General features: G+C 49.2%; 1 protein-coding gene across 1 annotated transcript in view; it reads left to right on the forward strand.

The window, feature by feature from the left end:
• Positions 1-24,270, forward strand: part of IGF2BP1 (insulin like growth factor 2 mRNA binding protein 1) — a 38,918-nt gene that overhangs the window by 9,864 nt on the left and 4,784 nt on the right. Inside the window, exons 3-10 of the mRNA XM_070560610.1 lie at positions 14,801-14,849; positions 15,369-15,420; positions 18,636-18,699; positions 20,086-20,367; positions 21,213-21,347; positions 22,020-22,142; positions 22,937-23,072; positions 23,785-23,907. Coding sequence (XP_070416711.1) covers positions 14,801-14,849; positions 15,369-15,420; positions 18,636-18,699; positions 20,086-20,367; positions 21,213-21,347; positions 22,020-22,142; positions 22,937-23,072; positions 23,785-23,907 — 964 coding nt within the window. The remainder of the gene's footprint in view (positions 1-14,800; positions 14,850-15,368; positions 15,421-18,635; positions 18,700-20,085; positions 20,368-21,212; positions 21,348-22,019; positions 22,143-22,936; positions 23,073-23,784; positions 23,908-24,270) is intronic.

Consider the following 24,270-nt stretch of genomic DNA (forward strand, 5'->3'; position numbering starts at 1 on the left):
CTACTTCCTCCTCCAGGTCTCTGAGTTGCTTGGGTGGAGAAGTCCAACTGTAATAGAGAGCAGTTGCTTTGGCAGGGTTTGGAGACAGAACCCTAAATTAAAGGGCAAAAATGATCCTTCACAGACGTGGCTGTTGGTGGCTGTAGCCAGTCTGTTCTGAGCGAGGACTCGATGTAACAGGATGTTGGCTGGGGAGACAGCAGGGTTCAGAAGAATATTTTCTTCACTCCTCTTGTAGTTGTAGTGTCCACTCCAGCAACTTTTTATTTAATGTAGAAGAAGGGGAAATCTAGCTGACTGAAGTTCTTTTATCTAGAGGGTTTTCCTCCCTGTGTTTATTACCATTTGATTCAAAGCTGCTGCTGCTGCTGAGTTTTTAAAATAGGATAGTGATACCTGTCCAGGATAAGCTGGGGGAAGGAGGGAGGGGAATAAAAGGATCTTTGCAAACGTCAAGAATCTCGGTGAGATAATCTTTCTTTCACTTTTCTACCCTTGCCCCTCGCTGACCATCTAGAATGACTAGTTTCCTTTAAACTTCTAACTAGAAGAGGAATGATGCCTGTTGAGACCCAGGCTCCTTTGGTCTCCTCGTCAAAACATCCCGTGGTCAGCAACTTTAGCCTGGGGGTGTGGGGGGGGTCTTTGCCACTCAGTCATTAGCCATTTTTTTGGGAGAGGGGGTGACTTTTAAAATACGTGTTTATATCAAAATTCCACGTAAGAAAATATTGAACAAAATATGGATGTCTGTGATAGCTTGTGTATTGCTGCAGAGGTGGTACCTTTGATCATGCTTTGGCTCATTTTTGCATGCATGCGTTCATCTGCTTATTTTCATCTCTTCAGAATCTACTATTGCATGACATGCCCTCTGCCAGGTACTGGAAATACAGTGAGGAAGGAATGAAAGACCTTGGTCTTAGAGTGGAGATGGAAGGAAATATACTTTATCAGATCATTTTTTCCCCAGGAGCTTTAGATTTTTCACTTTATCTTTGGTATTTAAAAAAGATTATTTTTAATGTAGTAAAAATGTATATAAAACTTACCATAGTAACCATTTTTAAGTGTACAGTTCAGTTGTATTAAGAACATTCACATTTTTGTGCAGTCACACCTCCATTCATCTCTAGAACTCTTTAACTTGCAAGAGTGAAACTCGGTTCCCATTAAACAAACAATAACTCCCCATTTCCCGCTCTCCCCCGGCCACATTTAAACCATTGCCAGTTTTGCTTTGTCCTATACGGTGGTCACCTCTTCATCCTATATAAAATGGGTGTCTTTGCCTGACTCTTCTCCTGTATTAAATACTAATTATTGTTTTTTTATTTAGCACGATTGCATCTCTTTCAGGGTGGGGAAGGGAGGCACAGGGGTTAAGAGAGAAAGAGCTGCACAAAAGAGGTACAAGATAAAATTCCTGCCCTCCAGCATTTTCACTTTAGATCCAGGAAAAGCTGTGGGACAGCAGAGGCCAAGACACTATGTCCTAACATGAGAGGCACACAACCTCAGGAACTAAAAGAGAGGAGCTTTGAGCTAAGCTGTTTTGGAGGATAGGCAGAAAAAAGGGAGCTTGGATTAAGGAGAGCATTGCGAACAGACAGGGCAATATTTGTGGGAACACAATTCATCTAGAGGAGAGGGGGCCATTCCAGTGGGGAGAGGCCCTCAGATAGGTAGGGCAGGTGTCCCTGTTTGTCTCCCCTTTTGAGCATCTTCCTTGCTCCTGAGCACTGTGTGAGGTGATGAGGGGCAAAATATGAGTGCCTTCTGCAGTTACAGGGAGCATTTATTGAGTGTCTACTCAGAGCGAAGCACTTACTTCACTCAATCCTCCTAAGAACCCTGCAGGTTTACTTTCCTTCTGCACAAGAAGAAAGGGAAGCTGGGAGTGGTCACAGTAACTTAGCTGAGGTCATGCCTTGAAGAAGTAGTAGTGTCGGGATTCAAACCCAGGCCTCTCTACCTCCAAGGCTGAGCCCTCTTAACTAGCGGCAACAGGTGATCCTCTGATACTCAGAGGAGCTGAGTCTTATCTTGAGCTTTTTTAGGGGAGGAGAGCATAAGCTCAGCAAATAAAAATGCTGCCCAACATTAACTTCGCCCTGCTCTGAACCGCCTCCTTCCCCACGTATTTCATACCTGCTTTGCCTAATATTTTCCTCCCACTGTTGGGATTTTCATGCAGTCTTGAGTGGTTGAAGAAAGCAAAACTCTTCCTTTCTCTGGGCAGCTAAGATGAGAGGTGGGAATTCTGCTCTTGGGACGAAATAGCCCACGGAGAGCCAGCTGGATGGAGTGGAGAAGGACTTGGGGTGGGGTTAGAATTCAGGGATCAGTCCCAGCCTGTCCTTTCCCCAGCTGTGTAAACTGTGGGATCTAGGGACAGTATCTTTCCCCGGGCCTCAGTTCCTCATCTGAACTCTCCCCATCTCCAGAAACCCTATGAAATAGCTGGCTAAGTATTTTGGATCCTAAGAGCCTCCGTCCTCTGGCACTTGTGGTAGGCACCAGGGCTGGAGTCTTTGGCTGATTTTTTTTCCCTCTTCCTTTTGTTTGGGTTCAACCCTGGGGAAAATGGGAGGAAGGGGGAAGGGCAGAGATTGCAACGCTTCCCCTCCCCTCCCCCTCCTCCTAGCAGGAAGGACAAAGAGTTGACCTTTGTTACATGCCTCCAGAATCATAATTCATAGTTCATACATGTTTTTGAGGAGCAAAGAACCCAGTTACCTTTTTTCCTGACCAGCAGGAGCAGGCGTCATGGTGTAGTGACACTTGTTGGCTAGTGTCACCTTGGGCTAGTCACTTCACCCCTCTGCCGTTTTTCGAAACTGCAGAATGGAAATAAAAATATCTCCAGTCTCCTGTGGTTGTTTAGAGGCTCAAATCCAACTCTCCTCGTCGCTCTAGGTCCATAGGAGAGTGTGGGTGTAAAGAAGTACTTTGTAAACTCCGAAGGACTGTGCAAATGTGAGTTAGTAATAAGATTGTCGTTAAACGATGACACCCCAAAAGGGCAGACAAAGAAAGTGATTCTCACCCCCAGACAAATGTCCTCCTCTGCATGGGGGAGAGTATGACCCTTCGATTATAACTTTTCCGTAGAGGTTCCCAGAACGCCTCTGAAGGAGGGTCTTTTCTCTCCAGGCCCGGAAGGCCCCTTCGTTCGGTTCCCCCTGCCCGGCCCAGCCCACTCCCAGGCCTCAGTTCCTGCCTTCTCGGTGGGAGGCCTCTCCGCCCGGTCCTGCCTCCTCCCGCAGCCCAGCCGAGGTCTCTAAGGAATGCCGCCTCCCGGGCCATTTTCTCCCCTCCAGCTTCTGCGGCCCCACTTCCAGCCCCCTCCCGGCCCCCTCCCCCAGCCGGCTCCCACTTAAATGCTTGCAGGCCTGTTTGCAGGCGGGAAGCCCCCTCCCCCACAGGACCACCTCAGTCACAGCCCTGACCACAGGGAGGTCGGGTCTGGATTTACTAAAGGACCCCGGAGGGGGAGCCTGCCCCTCGCTGGCTGCCTGGCTCGCTGCTAGGGTCGGGTTTCGGCCGGTGGCTCTGGAGAGAGAGACAAAGGGCAAAGTCCTGGTCCCCACCCCCACTCGGCAGCCCCCGGCGCGGGTCCCCTCCCCCTCCGGGCCCTGCGCGGGCCACCGAGGGCCCCTGGGCCGGGCGGGACTGGCTCGGAGCGAGTCGGGGTACGGAGGGGGTTCTGGTGGCAGAACATTCTAGACCGCCGAGCCCCGCGGCAGACGGGGCCTCGGGGGCATCCTCTGTGCCCCTCTCCTTGTGCTCTGCCTACTCGGCCCACCCAGCGGCCGGCATGGGAGGGTGGGCGCTACGCTTTCCCGGGTTAGGTGAGGGACTGGGGGCAGGGGCCGACCCATGTGGGCCACAGGCCCGGCCGACGCCAGCCCGGCCGCTCAGCTGCTCGGAGCTTCTCAATTGCCCGTTCATGAGGACTCCCCTCCTCCCCCCCAGCTGCTGCCAGCCCTCCCCCACCATCAGCTGCTGCCGCCCTTCCCAGGCACCTCTTTCTCCTCAGTTGCCCTGCCTGCTCTCGCTTTCCACTGTCCTCCCCAGTGAAAGGCTGTCTTCGCCGCCCCAGGTCCCCCTGGCTGTTAGGGCCCTTGCCCCCTGCTCCTGGCCGAGGATGGCTGAGAACCATCTTGGAAGGCGCCATTAGTCCTCCCGGACAGAAGTCCCTGGTCTTTGAAGAGAAAGAGAGGGCATTTTGCTCCGGCCCCGGCCAGGCAGAACTCAGGATCAGTATCCCCGTTCGAGGAGGGCTGTTCTGAGTAAGAACTATCCCACTAGGAAGAAACAAACACCCGCTTCCTGAAGTTGCCGACCACCAACAGGTCTTTGTTGGCAGCTGGAGGGGGAGGATGGATCTCTGGCCGTTGTTAACCTCATGTTGGAGGCGCACACCCAGTGCTCCGCTAATCCACTAATAGGATAAATTATTTTTTTTAAATGTATGCTTGGAGACGCTCTCCTCCTTTCCCAGGGAACACCAACCATCTCAAGAATTACTCTAACTGCCATAGGGTGTTTTTCTCAGTGCAGAATTGTGACTTGCAGAAGACTGATTTCTCCTGAGGCTGGTCTGGTTTCCTTTTCCTTGCTTCTGAGAGCTCCACCTCAAAATCCTTGTTTTGAGCTGGGCTCTCAAGCTTGCTCTTCCCTCCTGATGAGAGACTCAACCCTTCCTCCATTTCTGGGGCATGTTCTGCATGCTTTCCTCTGAGCGCCAGCCCCATCCTCAGCCGGGTCTCTGGGCCCCAGAGTGCCAGACCTTTTGGCTCTTAAGCTTCGTGGAGAGATGCTGACACCCCCACGGAGAGTGAGGTGAGAGCTAAACCAGCATCTCCGGTGAGGCTGGGGCAGGAAATGGGCTTTCTAGTCCCACTGCGCCTTTCCCTCTGTTAGAGCATATTAACCTCCACCCCCAGGGAACATCCCTGAAATGCTTCCCACTGCCAGCCTGCGAAGGATGGTGAGCAGTGTCCCCAACCGTTAATTTCTTACCCACACCATCCCTGCCTCCACCAGGAAGGCTGCACTGCACATTTGGTCACCTCTTTTCCATTTGTCCCCACTGGTTGGGTTTATTCTGATGGTTTCTTCTCCACACATCCCCACTTCCCAGCCTCTCTTTCCTTCCACTTCATGCCGTAGAGCTCACACGGCCAGCTCCCGCTCTAGGAACCACTCAGGTGAAAGAGCGAGATTCTAGGCAGAGAGAGCTCAGTGGAGGGAGGGGGTGGCAGTTGGCCCATGCAGACTTAGATTTTGTCTGGAGAGAGTTCCACTGACTCAGAGCTTCTGTTTTGGCTTCCTCTGGTGCTGCCCAGATGGGCAAGAAAAAAACGTGGGCTCTCTTGTCAAACCGTTTATTTCCATGATGAGTGAATTGAGTCAAGTATTCATCCTTGAGGTTTGCTTGCTCTCTGACACCAATTAGTGCCTTGCGGTCTGTGTCCCACCTCTGGCTCCCTCGCCTATCCCAAACCTAGATGAAATTTTGCAAGATGGAAGTTTTGGTGACTACCCTTTCACCCTGCTAACAAATCTCTCTGACGGTCATCCAGCCATCTTATAGGGAAGTTAGCTCTTCTGCGAGTTAAATCCTCTGCCCAAATAAGAGCCGCATGCAGTAAAAGCCAGTTGGCATGCACTTAGCCATACAGAATATGGGCATCTTTCCTGATGCTGACATTGGGTATACGGCTTCTGCAGTGTTAACATGAACACTTCTTGTCAGAGAGATAGCCGTGAAGTTTGAGATCAACATAAACCAGCCCGGGAGAAGAGCTGAGTTCTAGTCCTACCTCAAAGTTGCCAATTCTCTTTCTTTTTCCTGAACCTCAGATGCTCCTCTATAAAATGAGGATGATGGGTTAAGACCCTCTCAGATCTGAGAGGCTTACCCCTCTCCTGCCTCAGTGTGTGAATTTGGTTTCCTCAATGTATGATTCCTGATTTCCTTCAGCTGGCACTCCCTAGTTCCTGGTTAGTGTGTGTGTCCTTGGTCTGGGGAGTGGTCCCCCTCTTCTTTCCTAACTCAAGTAGCCCAGAAGCATATTAAACAGAGTACAAGAGGCTTCCAAAGGAGAGTGAATAGCGTTCAGCTCGGAGTTTCTCCTGGAGACTTGCCTTTCCTTCCTGCTTGTCCCCAACATGAGCGCTGGAGTCAGAGCACACACGGGACAGCACATATGTGCCACACACATTTAAACAACCGTGTTCAAAGGACTGCAGATACATTCCAGGGGTGTCCTTGTCCTACACTCTGGCATTCTCCTTGGTGGTGGTGTCTGCTCTGCCTGGTCTTGCATCTTCCAGTAGGTCAACATTTTCCTTTCCAGCCCCTAACCTGCCCAACAGCGCACCCGACAGCCCGATGGCTCGCCTGCCCGCCGGCTCGCCTGCCCGCCTGCCCGCCTGCCCGTCTGCCCTGTCTCTAGATCAGCCTGGCACGGAGCCCTGGGCATTGGGCCAGCTCCTCCTCCCCTCCCCAGCCCCGCCCCCTTTCTCAGCTACTGCCATGCCTGGAGCGTGCCAGGTCCGCCCCCTTCAGAAGCTTTCCTGAACAATTATTTCTTTTCTCCACCCTATAGGGATAAGAAGGCAGAATGGGGAGGAAGGACTAAGTCAGTGGTGATCTTATGGAAAAGGCAGGGGTTGGCACGTTAGGACATCTTTTATGTGTGATTTCCAGCTGGGAAAAACTGGGGAGGGAGCCAGCTTTGGGAGGGTGCTTCTACTTCTGTGTGAGCCGCGTGACTCTGTTGTTGAGGAGTTCACAGGAGCACCCTCTTCTGAAGGGGTCCAGTGGACAGCCCCCCTCCATGCGCCAGTTCATCGTGTCCGTTCCCTTCTCCTGTCCCAGACCACGCTGGGCTCCCCTGCTGGACTGTAAGCTCCATGAGAGCAGAGGCATGCCTGTCATCTTCATCACTCTGCTCTGCACTGTAGCGCAGGGCCAGCACCGGCCAGTAGAAGTGCAGCAGGAGCCACACATGGAAGCGTATGTTTTCTAATAGTCACATGAAAAAAAAAAGAGTGGAATTAATGTAAAAGATTAATTCAAAAATTAATTTGAAAGATCATTAGTTAACATGAGATCAATATAAACAGTGAGATGTTTTACTTTTAGGGGGGTACTAAGTCTTAGAATCCAGTGTGTATTTTATTTTCTGCTTAGAGCCCGTCCCAATTCATAGGCTAAGTTTTCACTGGAAACATTTGATCCATATTTAGGTTTCATAAAATTTACAGATGAAAAAGTTAAACTATAAATACTTAAAATTCAGTTCCTCAGTTGGCAGTAGCCACATTTCAAGTGCTCAATAGCCACATATGAATAGTGGTTATTGTAGTGTGGACAGCACAGGCCCGGTGCATAGTAAGTGCTAAGAAAAATCTGTGGAATGAATGACTCCCGTAGCTGGACTCCAGAAACCTTAAGGAGAGTCATGGAGGCCAGCCAGCTTCTTGACTGCTGATTGGAATTAAATAAGTCTGGTGTGTTCCTGCAGGTTCGAAGCATCTTAGTTGCCTGCTCTTTTCCAATATCCAAGTAATAACCCCAACCCCATCCCAAGTCAAGCTTAGTAGTTTTCTAAGTCCCTTGGGCTAGTTTCTTCCTAATTGCCTTCAGGCTTGAGTGAAGACTTGGCTGGACCTCACTGGGGATGAAGTCAAATGTGTAGATATGTGGGAGGATGTGGTAACTTTGGGTTTATGGATGGATTCCAAAGTCTTCATTAACCCTAAAATCTTGAAATTGTGCAAAATGTTTGCATTTTTCTGGTGGAGAGTGTTGTTACTTTTCATCACATTTCCTAATGGGAACCAAGTCTCAAAAAAAAAAAGGTCAAGAACTACTTACTTAAGACCATTAGGGCACAGAAGCTCTCTCTAATTAAGAAAGTATTTCCCTGGGGCCGGCCTGGTGGCGCAGCAGTTAAGTGCGCACGTTCTGCTTCGTCGGCCCAGGGTTCACCAATTCGGATCCTGGGTGCAGACATGGCACCACTTGGCAAGCCATGCTGTGGCAGGCGTCCCACATAGAAAGTAGAGGAAGATGGGAATGGATGTGAGCTCAGGGCCAGTCTTCCTCAGCAAAAAGAGGAAGATTGGCAGTAGTTAGCTCAGGGCTAATCTTCCTCAAAAAAAAAAAAAGAGAAAGTATTTCCCGAAAGGAGGACAAGGGTTGACCCCTGTCTGGGGACACAGACCTTATTTTCTAGATGTGAGAAACTGAGGTCCAGAGAGTTGACAGCTTGACCTACCCAAAACCACACAGCCTGCTAATCAGAGAATCGCAGCCTGGGGCACGGGTGGAGGTGAAGGGTCTAATCTGGGGATCCCGGTTTAATCCTAGTTCTCTGCCAGTTTAATCCTAGTTCTCTGCGAGATGAAAGTCCAGGTTTAACTCCTGATAGGAGCCTCTGGGGAGTGGGGCCCCAAGCTTGACGAGATTTCCAAAACATACTATTGCCTCCTCCTCCCCACCTCCCTCCGGCTTGCCCCACCCTGGTTTAAAGGAACTACTGCCTCTAGGGAGGGGCAAGGCCATCTGCGTTGAGGATGGCACCCTTCCCTCTGGGAATGGGGGTGGGAAGAGGAAGGAACGGGTTTGCAGAGGATTAGAAAAAGAGCACTCCCTGGGGTGGTTTTCAGCCCTCCTCCTTACTGTTCCCCCAGTGTGCCATCTGCCCTCTAGGGAGGCCCCATTCTGAGAAGGGTCCCATCTGTGCATCTGCTCCTCACTCCTCGGGACCCCAGGCCCCTGCTCCCTTGGATTCTTGCTAATAAAACACCTATGGGAAAACCTCCTTAGCTTAGATCCACTAATTTGGAACCTGTGATGACTTCAAAACTAGGTGAGCTAGAATAATCTTTTTGTGTGTGTGTGTGCGTTTTGTTGTTGTTGGTTTTTTTTTTTGAGGAAGATTAGCCCTGAGCTAACTACTGCCACTTCTCCTCTTTTTGCTGAGGAAGACTGGCCCTGAGCTAACATCCATGCCCATCTTCCTCTACTTTCTATGTGGGATGCCTGCCACAGCATGGCTTGCCAAGCGGTGCCTTGTCCGCACCCAGGATCCGAACCGCCGAACCCCGGGCTGACGAAGCAGAACATGGGAACTTAACTGCTGCGCCACCAGGCCAGCCCCATAGAATAATCTTTTTTAAAAAGACATTTTTATTATGGAAAAAAAAGCATAAAAAAGTGGAAAAGATAATGTAATGAATCCCATGTACTTACCACCTGGCTTTAAAAATTACCAACTTGGGGGCCAGCCCCATGTCCAAGTGGTTAAGTTGTCATGCTCCGCTTAGGTGGCCCAGGGTTTCACCGGTTGGGATCCTGGGCGCAGACATGGCACCACTCATCAGGCCATGCTGAGGTGGTGTCCCACATAGCACAACCAGAAGGACCTACAACTAGCATATACAACTATGTACTGGGGGGCTTTGGGGAGAGAAGAAGAAGAAAAAAAAGAACATTGGAAACAGATGTTAGCTCAGGTGCCAATCTTTAAAAAAAAGATTATCAACTTATATCTAATCTATTTTCATTTATGCCCATCCCCTGATTATTTTGAAGCAAATCCTAGACATGTCGTTTTATCTGTAACTATTTCAGTATGTATTTCTAAAATATAAGAACTTAAAAAAAATCACTATGATTTAAAAAAATTAACGCGTTAACCATCTAGTCAGTGTTCAATATGCCATAGAATCACTTTTCAACTAACCATGGAAATACGCAGCTGGAAAAAGAAGTTACTGGTTTAAGAAATTATAGGTGGGATGTTTTGACTTACTGGAGAGCAGCATCCACTCAGCAGGCCCGCTGTTCAGCACGTTATGTGAACTCTGAATATTTTAAATTTGTCCTCAAGCCTAACATGACTGTATTTTGGCAAAGGCCTTTTTGTCTCCTTCATGCCATCAAAAAGGCAGCACCAGGGGACAGTGCAAAGAACCTGGAAGCAGACAGGCCTTGCGTTCAAATCCCAGCTCTGGCTCTTAGTAGCTGTGTGAGTTGGCAAAGATACTCAACCTCCTGATCTCAGGGCCCTGGTAGGTAAAATGGAGCCGTCACCCTCCTGGGCAATGGCAGGCTTATAGGAGGTGCTGAATCTCAGAGCCTGGCATCTGGGAAGCACCCCTCAGTGTTAGGCTCTTCCCTGATTGACCTGTCTTCCTTCCCATTCCATCTGAGTCAGTGACACTTCGCTGTAAAGGATGAGAGCTTCCTGCCGAGGGAGAACTCCAGCCATCCTTCCGGGTGTCCAGCTCCTGTGCCTCCTGAATCTTCCGTCTTCCTACTTAACTCCTTATGCTTTTGCATGAATGCTGTCTCTCTGAATCTCTCCTGGGCTTGAGAAGAATAGTCACTCCATCCCTGTGGCCCTCATGTTCCCTGGCACCTTTAGAGAGGTGCATCTCTTGTGTTGCTCTGTATCTGGGGAACTGCCCCAGGGCCTGATAACTGCCCTATACACGTCAGGGTAGAGAGGTCAGAAGCCACAGGGTGTGGGCACCCAGGGAAATTATTAGGCTGGTGCAACCATCTCCTACATTGCCAGGGGCTGGCGGCTCCATTCTTTTACTCAACAGGTTTGTCAGCTCTGGGGTGGGCGGGTGGTGGTTCATGGCCCTCTAGGAGTTCTCTTGCTTTTTCTGAGCGGATATTGAGGTGTAGGCACTCCAGCGTCTGCTCAGAGTGTAGTGCCCTATTACCTGTAGGCTGATCCACTGGTGTGAGTCCCTTTAGTTGTCACAGGGAGGTGGAGGAGTGGGGTGGGACTCAAGGCTGTGGTATTTCCCACTATGTTCCCACCAGTGCAGAAGTCTAACAATTTTACTGTCACGCTGAGCGACTCCTTGTCAGCCTGGCCTGCCTCTTCCTATGCTTCTCTGGATACCTGCAGGCTTCTGCAGACGGGCACAGGGACTAAGGACCATGGCATGGCAGGCACTGTGCTGTAAGTCCTCACAAAAGCCCCGTCCGCTTTCCACATGAGGAAACTAAGGCGCCGAGAATGAAGTAAGCGGTCACGGTGCTCTTAGCTTCCATCTGGATCCCCCAAGCCCTCAGCACGCTGCCCCAGCCCAGCCCGCAGTGAGCCTTCCATAAATGTTTGTAGGGTGAATGAGTCCTGGGGAGAGGGTCCTTGGTACAGTTCCCAACATCGCCCTGTGTGCTCTGGGCCTGAAAGAAGTTAGGTAGCACCATACTTAACAGAAACCAGGCGAAGGGTTTACCAGGCAAGGTTCTTCATGGCCTCTGTTGTGTTTTTGTCAGGGCCGGGGGCTTTGCTGAAAGGAGGTTTGGAGGCCTGAAGGGGCCTGGTCTGGGTTCCCAGGATTGGGTGCGTGTGCCCTAGAGGGGTGGGTGAGTCTCTGCCTCTTGGGGGTGGGGGAGAGCTGCCAGGATGTCTTTTCTTTCATTGGTTGGGTGGCCCTGCCCTCCTCCCCCTCCTTCTCCTGGAACATTCCAGACATTCCAGACTGCCATTGCTTTCAGGATATGGATTAACATCCCAAGCTGAGATTTGATTTCACTACCCCATCCCCTCCCCATCTCCTCCCTACCCTGAAAAGAAAGCTCCTAAAACTGGGAGTTTGAAGTAGGAGGAGGGTATTTTTGACCTTTGACCTGAGATTATACTGAGGGACCATCTGAAAGAGCACTCCTCAAACTGAGCTCCTGCACGGGGCTTGCTTTACGCCCTTATTGGTTTGAACTCCCAGGCAGGCAGCCCGCACCTCCTACCCTCTGTCCGGAAGAGTTCGCGTGAGAGGTCCTCTCAGCTTGGGTGACCCCTGTCATTGGCATTAAGCTAGATCACTATTCTCAGGGGGCATGATACTTCCAGCTTTGGTCTTCTTTCTCAAGATTGCTTTGGCTATTTGAGGCTTTTTGTAGTTCCATAAAAATTTTAGGATTATTTGTTCTAGTTCTGTGAAAAATGCCATTGGTATTTTAATAGGGATTCCTTTGAATCTGTAGATTAGTTTGGGTAGTATGGACCTTTTAACAATACTAATTCTTTCAATCCATGAGCACGGTATATCTTTGCATTTTTATTTGTGTCATCTTTAGTTTCTTTCATCAGTGTCTTAATAGTTTTCAGTGTACAGGTCTTTCAATTCCTTGGTTAAATTTATTCTTAGGTATTTTATTCTTTTTGATGTAATTGTAAATGGCATTGTTTTCTTAATTTCTCTTTCTGATAGTTTGTTGTTAGTGTATAGAAATGCAACTGGTTTCTGTATATTTATTTTGTATCTTGCAGCTTTACTGAATTCATTTATTAGTCCTAATGGTTTTTTGGTGGAGTCTTTAGGGTTTTCTCTATATAGTATCATGTCGTCTGAAAATAGTGACAGTTTTACTTCTTCTTTTCCAATTTGGATGCCCTTTCTTTATTTTTCTTGTCTGATTGCTGTAGCTAGGACCTCCAACACTGTTGAATAAGAGTGTCAGGAGTGGGCATCCTTGTGCTAGATCAGTGTTCTCAATCTTCCAGTGGTATGATCATCTCTTCCTCAATTCTCCAACAGTTTGACTTTCACGGTGAGGGTTCCTGCATTTTCTCTGCCCATTTGGTGTTGAAATGAGTTGTATGGGAAATCCCTCCCAAGGGCAGATGCCATAGGGCTCCCTTTTGCCCAATGAATTGAATCACAAGAAGGTGGCCTGGTGTGGGATCCGAGGATCTGGAACGGAACTTGTTTCTGATCCTTACTCTTTTGTCCTGCTATCGTCTGACCCCTTAGATCAGGTTCATGAGTCAACAACCAAAGTAGATTGCCATAGACATAGATTCTCTTCACCATTTATCCTCCTTTTCCCCTAAGTTGTTTTATCCCAGGAAGAGATTTCCTTAATGTATTTCATCGGTAAGACCTTCCACGCTCAGAACTGCAGAGCTAGAAGGGATCTTAAAGACCGTTCTGTTTCCACGTACAGCTGAAGACACCTGAGTTGTCAGGGATGAAACGAGTGAGCTGGCCCAGGACAGAGGCAAGACGGAAACATTTGCAGTTAGAGTTTAGCATCCCATCCAGTGTGTTTCCAACACCCCTCCCCTCCAGCTTGGCAAGAGCTGACATAGGCCCCTTGCATATCAGTAGGAATACTGAAGCCTGAAGCTATTAGTGGTTGAGACAGATGAACATCCCATCAGAGGTGGTTTAAGGGCTAGAGGTGGACTTTCTTGCTTCCTAGTCTGCTTCCCACATGACACTATAATTTGGTTAGACCATGTCTCTGATCTAAGAGTTTATGATCAAGGATATGCAGACATAAATGACACTTGACCAACACAGATCAAATTAATTGAAATTTTTTTTTTTTCAAAGATTTTACTTTTCCTTTTTTCTCCCCAAAGCCCCCAGGTACATAGTTGTATATTTTTAGTTGTGGGTCCTTCTAGTTGTGGCATGTGGGATGTGGCATGTGGGATGCCGCCTCAGCATGGCTTGATGAGCGGTGTCATGTCTGTGTCCAGGATCTGAACTGGCAAAACCCTAGGCCACCAAAGTGGAGCATGTGAACTTAACCACTTGGCCACAGGGCTGGCCCGTAATTGAAATGCTTTAAGCCCAGAGATTAGGGCATCGATTTGGGTATTGAGCAGTTAATTACCCTGGGAGTCAACCTTGAACCTGAAACCCTTCCTCAGAGAAAATTACTTTTTTCCTTTTTTTTTGCTGAGGAGGATTCACCCTGAGCTAACATCTGTGCCAATCTTCATCTATTTTGTATGTGGGTTGCCACCACAGCATGGCTGCCAACAAGTGGCGTAGGTCCAAACCCAAGCTGCTGAAGTGGAGTGTGCTGAACTTAACCCATAGGCCATGGGGCCGGCCCTGAAAATTACATTTTTAAGAGGCATATGCAAACTGGGAAGGGAGAAAGTGTAGTAAACTGGGAGGAAGCAAAGTGGTGGTCACGATGCTGGGTTGTGTATGTGTGAGTCACTCCCATCTTCACATTCAAAGATGCGTCTATTGTTACACTGAAGTCCTTACGCCCAGCCATGTCTAAGCTCTTTATAACCCTATCTAACATCACCCCATACCACCCGGTGAGTAGGCATTATCCCTGTTTTACAAAGGAGGAAACTGAGCCTCAGAAGTTAAATAAGCTTTCTGAGATCAGTGCTGTTACGTGGAGCACAGTTCAAGTCCGGATCTACAGGGAGCACTAACAGCTGCACTGTTATCCTGCCGTAATGTGTTTGCACATGTGCCTCCTCTAATAAATGGTGAGCACCTTGAGGCCAGGCACTTGGTCTGTTTTGATTATTGCTGTGCCCCAGCATTTAGAACAGTGTCTGGCATGAAGTAGGCACCAATGAAAGGTTTTAGATTAATGAATAAAGTCTTAGGTAGCTTTGTATTCCTAGTGCCGGAAACAGTGGGTGATATTAGGTGGTTACTGAATAAAAGAACTGGTGAGAAAGCTAAGTAGAGAGGCAAAAAATGCGGCTGTAATTTTAGGGGATTATGTCACCCTCGTGCTGAGGGCGTCTGATTTCGGCTTTCCTGTCTGTGGTGGCACCGATGGTAATTCTCTAAAGTGATGCGCCCCTACCCCAAATCTCCATTCCCAAAGGTTATCATTCTTAGACGTTATCATTCTTAGACTCTAAGACTTTGGTGTTGAGCAGAAGGTAGGGAGATAAAGACTGAGACGAGGATTAAAAATTGCAAAGTCACAGGCCCCTAAAGCATCCAGAGCTGTCACTAATCCTGTTCCCTCTAATTTCAGGAGTCGGAAAATTCAGATCCGAAATATTCCACCCCAGCTTCGATGGGAAGTAAGTGATTGGGGAAACTCTGAATGGCGCGGGGTAGTGGAGACTGGAAAGTAAGTCTGGGTCAGCCTCAGTTGGCAGAGATGACTGCGAAGTCGCCTGATGGTTTGGGGCTAGGCCAGGAGGGTCCCCTTGTGCTGAGGGGAGGTTGGTTGGGTCTCATCCTTCACCCTGTTAGCCCTTTGGGCTCTTCCTGTGGTGAGAGGCATTAGAGAGGTGAGAAGGGTGTTCCTTGAGTCCACAATTTCGTGATGGCAGAAGTTGATTTAGGGACCCGGGTCTGCTTCTAAAAAAGCCCTTAAATGCCTTTTTGAGCTCAAGTGCATTTCTGTAAAGATACCCCGATAGGTTACCACCAGCATTAGTACCTCAGAAAGGGCAACCTGCACAGGCAATAATGCTAAATCCCCACCTAGGCTCTGCCTGGGCCCCAGGGCTTTGGATGAGGGCTGCCCAGTGGCTGGCTTTGTGGTAGTTCCCAGGATGCTCAGAGTAGCCTTCCTCCTTTCTCCATGCTTCTAGGTACTGGACAGCCTCCTGGCTCAGTATGGTACGGTAGAGAACTGCGAGCAAGGTAAGAGGGGCAGAGGTGGTGGGGCGGGTGTTGGAGGGGTTTGGGCGGGGTCTCTTCTGCTTCATTTTACTTTAAGCACTTCACTTTTTTTTTTTTTCCTTTTTTTCCCCCAAATCCCCCAGTACATAGTTGTATATTTTAGTTGTGAGTCCTTCTAGTTGTGGCATGTGGGACACTGCCTCAGCATGGCTTGATGAGCGGTGCCATGTCCGTGCCCAGGATCTGAACCGACGAAACCCTGGGCCACCACAGTGGAGCATGCAAACTTAACCACTTGGCCACGGGCCTGGCCCCCTGCTTTTTTTTTTTTTTTTAATTTTTTTTTTAAAGATTTAATTTTTCCTTTTTCTCCCCAAAGCCCCTTGGTATGTAGTTGCATATTTTTACTTGTGGGTCCTTCTAGTTGTGGCATGTGGGACGCTGCCTCAGCATGGCCTGATGGGTGGTGCCATGTCTGCCCTCAGGACCCAAACTGGTAAAATCCTGGGCTGCTGAAGCGGAGCGGGTGAACTTAACCACTCGGCCATGGGGCCGGCCCCCCTGCTTTGTTTTTAATTACGAAATTTACCTAGCACACCAAAAGAAGGCAGAGAGACAGAATGTATGGAGGGAGATATGCTGGACTGGGGACCTGGACACGTGGTCCCGGCTGTGGCTCCGCTGCGTATCTCTGGAACAGGTTTCTCCTGTTTCCTGAGAGGCTTGAAGAGAGTCACTCATTCCCAACATGGGGTCCCCAGGCTCCTAGGGGTCAACCAAGGTGGAAATAGAGGTCCCAGGATTTTAGAAATAGTTTAAGAATGGAAATGGTGCACTCGGCCTGAGTAAGTCTGCACGGCTTTTACTTTAAAAGCTTCACGAGTCATTGTTTTTGGCTGGAGTAATCAACGGGCTATCTCTTTTGCAAGAAGCTCTGATTATCAGCTACATGTCTTTGGTCAATTAAAAAAAGAAAGCAGAGGAATTACTTAGTACATATTGATGGGCAGGCAAAATCTCTCAAAAGTGGGCCCACAGAAGGAGAAATGATAAAAAGAATTCTAGATCATAAAAAGTTTGCTATGATTTTTGAGGTTTCTCCATTGCTTAAGATTATAAATTATGTTCAGAGGGAATGAGCATAAAATAAAATATGTAGTGGTTTTGATTGGACAAAAGGTAGAGCTTGGTCATTAGGTAGACAAGATACAGTTAGAATTTGTAGATCTTCTGGAAATCTAGAAAATCACCAGGTCAAGATTTAAATATTCATCTCCGAATTCTTGGTGGAAAGGGGCAAGCTGTCAATCATAAATGACTAAAACACTTGCCCGTACAGAAGTAAAGTGCTGAATCAATCAAACAGGCTCTCTCCTGCTCGAATCCTGTGGCTTCCGTTTTATCATAAACGCCAGGGCGCAACTGGACGCACTGATAACCATTGCCCCGTACTGCGCACAGCGCAGGCTAACGGCTGCGGTACTCCTGGACAAAGAGAGCAACGTTGGGCGGTGGCCTGCAGACGGGTGCCAGGCCCAGCAGGAGTCAACACTAGTTTAAGTTTATCCAGGTCTCACCAGGGGGCTGTTGCATCCAGTGTCTGGAGGGGGATCCCTGCTTCCTGGAGGGAACAGAATGGGAAACGTTTGATTTGATTGGACAATAGAGAAGGTCTTCAAGTCTGCTCAGATGTCACTTTCGAAGTGAGGTGCTTTCTGTCCACCCTATTTAAAACTGCACCCCTGGGGCCAGCCCAGTGGCCGAGTGGGTAAGTTCACGCACCCCGCTTCTGTGCCCCAGGGTTGCACCGGTTCAGATCCTGGGCGTGCACATGGCACTGTTCATCAAGCCATGCTGAGGTGGTGTCCCATAGGCCACAACTAGAAGGACCCACAGCTAAAAATATACAACTATCTATCGGGGGGCTTTGTGGAGAAAAAGGAAAAATAAAATGTTAAAAACAAAAATAAATAAACCGCATCCCTTACCACTGCCTCCCTCACCCTGATTTATATTTCTCCATAGCACCCGTCACCCGTCATATGCTATAGAATTTGCTTATTTCACTTACCGCAGTCTTCCCCTTCTAGAATGTAAGCTCCATGGAGGCAGAGGTTGTGTTGGTTTCATTCACTGCTGTATTTCCATTTAACTGGAAGATTGTTCTTGCAGACTCTCCCTCACCACTGAGGTGAGAGAACCGTACCGAAGGCCAGAAGGGTTAAGAGTGTCTGCACTGCGGTTTTGTGGTTAAGTACCTGCTCCTCAGTGTTGTGGGGGCAGAGGCTTGCTTTTTGCCTCTTCCACCCCAGGGTTGAGCAGGCCTAGGGGGCCCGAAATCATAAGACCATCATGTATAAGACAGAAGGTTAATTTTATTAATTTAAAATGAGAAGTATGTGCCCAGATCGCCTGGAATTCGTCCAACCCAGTCTCCCCCCCTGTAGGAAAGAGTATATGGTCATCTAATGAAATCCAAAAGCTGCTCGAGATTAGGACCTTGATGGGATTAATGACGGGTGTCATGAATTTATGATGGCCTGAATATGTGCATTTCCCTCGCCAAGATGTTTGGAATACTCACTCAGGAAATCCTTCCCCTGGAAAAGATGCAGACACATTCTTTTTTCCCTCCGTAGACTCACCAGCAGCCACTCCTGTGAACCCATTTAGCTAGGTCATCATGCACGTGCGTTTGATTAATGTAGCCTTCAGGATACTTAGGCCTCTAAAATAGAGCTGGGTGTTCCCCGAGTCTTTCAGCCATATCCTTACAGACCATTTCTTGGGATGTTTACTTCTTTAAATTGCTAATCGCACTCAGAGTGTGTTGATTTTTAACTAGTTTAACTTTCCAAGGGTAAATTTTATCTCTCTCGGGTTGTTGTGTGTGTGGGCGCATGCGTGCTGGCTGGGTGTTCACCCTGCTGCCTAACTGCTGTGTTGACTACATCCTTTTGTACACCCAGCTCTCTTGGGGGCTGGGTAGGAAAATCAAAAGAAGACATAGAAAGGAAAATGCAGGAAGGTTAATGTGAATTTTCTAGGAGTTCTGGTGAAAGGGACCTGAAAGGGAAGTGTGCGTTGTCATTCAAGTATTTCATAAGCTCCAAAGAATCAGCTAGATGCCTCCTTCACCTCACAACGTGGAAGGATGAGCCTTAAGGCTCGGGATTCATCGGCGGCATCGCCAGATTTCGCTGCTCTGACCCTGGCCTCTGTTTTTGCTCCCCCAGTGAACACCGAGAGTGAGACGGCAGTGGTGAATGTGACCTATTCCAACCGGGAACAGACCAGGCAGTGAGTGGGCTGGAAAGTGGGGCTGGGAGGGTCTTTGCGGGGTGTTGGGAACTGGGACCCCCGATTCCCGACAGGATTGGGTTCCAGGCAGACAGGAGTCCCCAGCTGGGTTCTGATACTGTTGTAGCCAACCCCAGACTCTCATCCTTTGGTTCAGGGATCTCAGCGATTCAGAAACTCACCAGGATTGAAGGCAGATACATCAAAGGGAGGGACCCAGAGACCTTCGAGGGAAGGTGGGAAATCCTGGGGGGCGGAAAGGTGGCCTTCTCTTAGGTTTCTAGCTGCAGCAGAACTGCAGCGTCCTTTGCTGTGTTTATGGCGCCATCTAGTGATAGTGAGGAGGAACTGCGAGATTTAAAACAAGGATTGGTTGACGTTATGATGTGGCCGGGGCAGACATTTTATTGCCCGGATCGCCTTTGCCCAGGGTACGCCTGCTAGGGTCCTTCAGTCCCTTCACACCCACAGTTTCTAGCTCCTTGATCCTTTGGATGAGCAATTATGCTTCTCACCCACCGGTACTGAAAACTGTATACTTTATGCATGTACTCATTTATATCCATATCTGACCCTGTTTTTAAAGGCCTTTTGCCACGTTTGGCTTTTTATGGCTTTCTTGCTTCTTCAGTGGGCTGCCTCCCACCCTTCTGTTTCCTCCAGCTTAGTGATGCATTGTAAAATCCCTCCACTTCCCCAAAATGCTATTTTCTTTCAGAAGCCCCCTGGGCCCAGAGTTTTCTCGAGGTGCCTACTGCCCCATGTGGCCAATCTGTGGTCTTGAGCCTGGCTTTAGAGATGATGGCAACACTTGCCCACTCCTCCGCTACCTGTTGTTGCCTTGTTAACATTTCTAACCAGAATCAGCTTTGGGAGTGGATGGGGCTTGCCTCCTCCCTTCACTGTTGTTCAGCCTTGTTTTGCAGGCATCCTAGCTATACTTAAACCTCTGCGTCCAAGTGGTAGGGAAGCCATTCCGTCTCTAACTTTCCCTTTTCCGCAGAATTTCCTTAATCATAGAAGGTGCCAGACTCAACAAGTGTAAAAACAAATCTCTTGATTTATCATGTTTTTATTTATTGTACTTATTTATCACGAGTCACATGATTTCTCACATGACTCCTATATGATAGGTGGTTTTGGCTGAAATTAACAAGTTGATCGCAAAATTCAATAGAAATAACTTATTTACATTTCCCTTTGGTGTCCTATGCCATTTAGACTGGAAGGTTCTCTAAGGTGGAGGTGGGAGTAGGGGGCAGGTGGTCATCTCCTTCTTTAGCTGTCGTTCCATGCTGTAACCCAGTAGAGTGCTTTACACGTGGAGGGCATTTGGTGTGATTGACGTGGATTGGAGTGACCAGTTGATTCTCCCTGTGTCCCCAGAGCCATCATGAAGCTGAACGGTCACCAGCTGGAGAACCACGCCTTGAAGGTCTCCTACATTCCTGACGACCAGATAGCACAGGGTCCTGAGAATGGGCGCCGAGGGGGCTTTGGCTCTCGGGGTCAGCCCCGCCAGGGCTCGCCTGTGGCAGCGGGAGCCCCTGCCAAGCAACAGCAAGTGGACATCCCCCTGCGGCTCCTGGTGCCCACCCAGTATGTGGGCGCCATCATTGGCAAAGAGGGTGCCACCATCCGCAATATCACAAAACAGACCCAGTCGAAGTGAGTCTTGGCTTTTGGGGAATGGAGGCAGGTGCGAGGAAACACCTGGGGAGGTGGGGTGCTTCCTGGAAACACACTGGGGGGCATCAACATTTACCTCTTAGGAAATGTGGCCTGGAACATTCAAGGGTCACTGCTGCCAGTCCTTGCCTCCTAAATAGAGGGGGCAGGTGGGGAGGTAGAATGGGCCTGGTGCCATTTGGTGGCGGTAGCTGGGCTGTTGTTAGTAAGAAGGGCTCTAAAATTTCTCGTAGAAAATCTCGTCAAGCAAATATACTCTTGGTGAGTCAGCCACCCCTCAGAGCTCTGTGATTTCAGCACTGCTTGTTGGCGTCAACAGGGCTGGCCAGCCGGGCGAAAGCCAGGGCCCTCAGTAATAGGTCACACTTCTGCCCCATCTCCCATTCCACCACAGCCACATCTCTTCTCCAGTCCTTGTAGCGGATCAGTATACTCTGGAAAAGAACAGGTCACATTATGTCCTTATTTTTATTACTTTTAATTTGGGAGCATATACCTTCCCTTTACAGTTGTTTCAAGACAGAAACCCAGCATTCAAGGGGAAATAACAGCTTGAGAGTTCTGGGTTCTTGATTCCCACCCCTGTATTCCTGTGATAGATGCCATTCTTCCACCAACCACCTCCTGACCGGGGCAGGATCCATAGCAACAGGCTGGTCATGTGTCCCTGGTCCTCTCTCTCAGCCCTTCCCAATTCTGTGCTTGATCAGCTTTGTTCCAGGAAGAGCAGGCCCTGTGCCTTTGGTTGAGGAGAGATGGGGGAGCCTGAAGAAGACCTGGTTTCACAGGGGACAGCTAACCGTCCTTGTCCTTGTGGTCCTCAGGATAGACGTGCACAGGAAGGAGAATGCAGGTGCTGCGGAGAAGGCCATCAGCGTTCACTCGACCCCCGAGGGCTGCTCCTCTGCCTGTAAGATGATCTTGGAGATTATGCATAAGGAGGCAAAGGACACCAAAACGTAAGGCTTCAGCTTTTCTTGGAATGTGGGGACTGCCACCCTCACCACTCCAGCACATGCTTTATTAGTAAGAATAGAGAGATGTGGGAGGTACAGTTTGAAATTGTACAAAAGGACATAAACTGAGAAATGAAATCCTCCTTCCCACAAGTGACAGCTCGTATACCCTCCTAGAATTTCTGTGCACTCACAAATGTGTGCATGTGCATGTCTGTGCACATATATACGTGCACATGGGTGTTTGAGCATAAATAGGATCATATGAACATTCTGTTCTGTAGTTTGCTTTTTTCATTTTCGTGCATCAGTACATATTAATCCACCTTATTCTTTTGATAGCTGCATAGAATTCTGTAGTATGACTATCTTAAAGAATACAGTTGGATGAGTTTTAACATGCGCATACCCGTGAAACCATCACCACAATTAAGATAACGAACATATCCATCACCCTCATGGCACTTGGTGCCCCATTGGCAAGCCATCCCTACCTTCCCATTTCTCTATCCCTAAGCAACCACCCATCTGCTGATTTTTGCACTCTTCAAATGTAATTTTATCCTGTGGTTTGTGCTGGAATCCCCACATCTGGGGTGGCTTGACGACTGAGTCTCAACGTGGCCCACCATTTAAGGAGCTCTTGTCTCTTGTTTCCTCCTCTGTCTTCCTAAGGGCTGACGAAGTTCCCCTGAAGATCCTGGCTCATAATAACTTTGTGGGGCGTCTCATTGGCAAGGAAGGACGCAACCTGAAGAAGGTGGAGCAGGACACAGAGACGAAAATCACCATTTCCTCGTAAGACTCTCTTCCATTTCCCTCTTTATGAACGGGATGCCCGGTGGCCCAGGCTTGGCAGTGTTTCATTATTGAGCCCTAATGCTTGCCCCTTAATTTGGATGCAGTTTCTGCTTATTAGAGAAGAATCAAGAAGTGGTAAAGAGCATTTATTTCTATAAGGGTTGGAGCTCTGCCATCACCACTGCCATGTGGGCTGGAGGGCTGTGGGTCGGGTGCTGCCTCCTCAGTCCTCTGCCCTGCACATCATACCTCAGGTGCTCTGCATCTCCAGGAGGGAGCCTGCAGCTGAGAGCTAGGGCTTCAGGGGTTCAGGCATGTCTCCAGGCTGTGGGACAGACCCTGGTCCTTTTGGCCTATGCTCTCTCTGCGTGGTACCTGCCTTTCTGGGAAGAACCGGAGCTAAGGGGGTGGGTTATCTCCTCTTAGGCCATCTTCTTAATTTTGTCGGAGACTTACTGGTGGGCAGAATAACCGCTCTGTTCCAAAAAGGCACAGGAAATGGATTGCCTTGAACTGCTGGGGAAACTTCCAGTCACGAGCATCTTTCTTGCTTTACCAGCGATGAAAACCTGTCTGTGATTGGATTCCTTGCAAGTAGATGGGTTTCGCTTGGGTGTTCTTATCTCCCTGCACTTCACTCTCTGTGCCCTAGTTGTGAAGCAAAGCCCAGAGACACACTTTTTGCCAAAAGTTAAATAGCCTGTGGCAATGGTGGAGCTGTGGCTTGTCTCCAGCCTGGCCTGGGCCTGTTTTGTCTGTGGAAGGGTGACACTGCTCTGCTCTCCCCGCAGGCTGCAGGACCTCACCCTCTATAACCCCGAGAGGACCATCACTGTGAAGGGGGCCATTGAGAACTGCTGCAGGGCCGAGCAGGAGATCATGAAGAAAGTTCGGGAGGCCTATGAGAATGACGTGGCTGCCATGAGTGTGAGTGCCGGGCGCCTCTCCCCACCCTCCTCTGAGCCTGAGCCCCCACAGGACTGCGTCTTCCATGTGGGGTGGGCATGCTGTGCGCTGGGTGGCCTTGGAGCATTTACTTTGCTTTTGAACACTGATTCATCAGAAAAAGGCTTTTACGTTTAGTTAATAGGCGTTCGCCTGATGCCTGGGGTGGGAATGGGGTTCCAATCTTGGGCTTCAAGTTCTGTGGTCTCCTGTAAACATGTGTAAAGTTGGTGTTTATGTGTACACTTTAATGGGAAGTAGGTCCGTAATTTTCATCTGGTTTTCAAAGGGGAGTACAGATATAGGGTACATGACCACAAAGGACACTCCTAGAAGTCAAACGGAGCTCTGCCCCTGCCACTCCTCACAGTGCAGGGCTGAGCCCATCGTTTACTCCATCAGAGTGGAGTAAACCAGGGAGGAGGGACTTCTGAGGGCGTGAGACTGGTCGGCTCTTCTGGTCCGAGTTGCTAGTTCTTGGTTCAGTGAGACTAGCACGTCGCTCACAGCTGCACACCCTGAGTGTGTATGTGAAAACCAAAAGCTCAGGCAGGGGTTTGTGTAAAGGCGTATCGTTCTCCTCTTTTTGGCCCACTCTCTGGGTGTACTCACCCTCTTAGTTCAGCCAGGGCCACACACAAAGGACCGCTAGACCCCCTCAGAATGAGCTGACCTCCTCTCCTTCCTTCTCCAGCTGCAGTCTCATCTCATCCCCGGCCTGAACTTGGCTGCTGTAGGTCTTTTCCCAGCCTCGTCTAGTGCAGTTCCGCCGCCTCCCAGCAGCGTCACTGGGGCCGCTCCCTACAGCTCCTTTATGGTAGGTGCAAGGTCTCGTTACAGGGGACCCCTGGGCCTGTCTGTGGCCTCTCTTAAAGGTCCCACTCTTGTGGGAGCCTCGTGTTTGGGAATTTGCAGGGAGAGGGAAGGGAGGTCTGGAGATGCTCCTCTGCATTGCTCCCAGCCACTGGTGACCCTTCAGAAGGTTAACTGCTTGGAGGGCGGCCTCGGAGATGCTGGCAGCACTCTTCCTCTTCCCTCGTCTTCTTCCTCTTGTCCGGCTTCTTCCTTTTATCCCTGCTGGGCAGAGGGACAGCCAAAGAGCATGTAGCCCAGGTTGGCTGCTGGGTGCCTGCACCGCCCTTCTTCCTTGAGGCTGCGCGGCAGGGGTGTGGAGGGGCTT

This window comes from Equus przewalskii, chromosome 10, assembly GCF_037783145.1.
Source record: "Equus przewalskii isolate Varuska chromosome 10, EquPr2, whole genome shotgun sequence".
NCBI classification, from domain to species: Eukaryota; Metazoa; Chordata; class Mammalia; order Perissodactyla; family Equidae; genus Equus; species Equus przewalskii.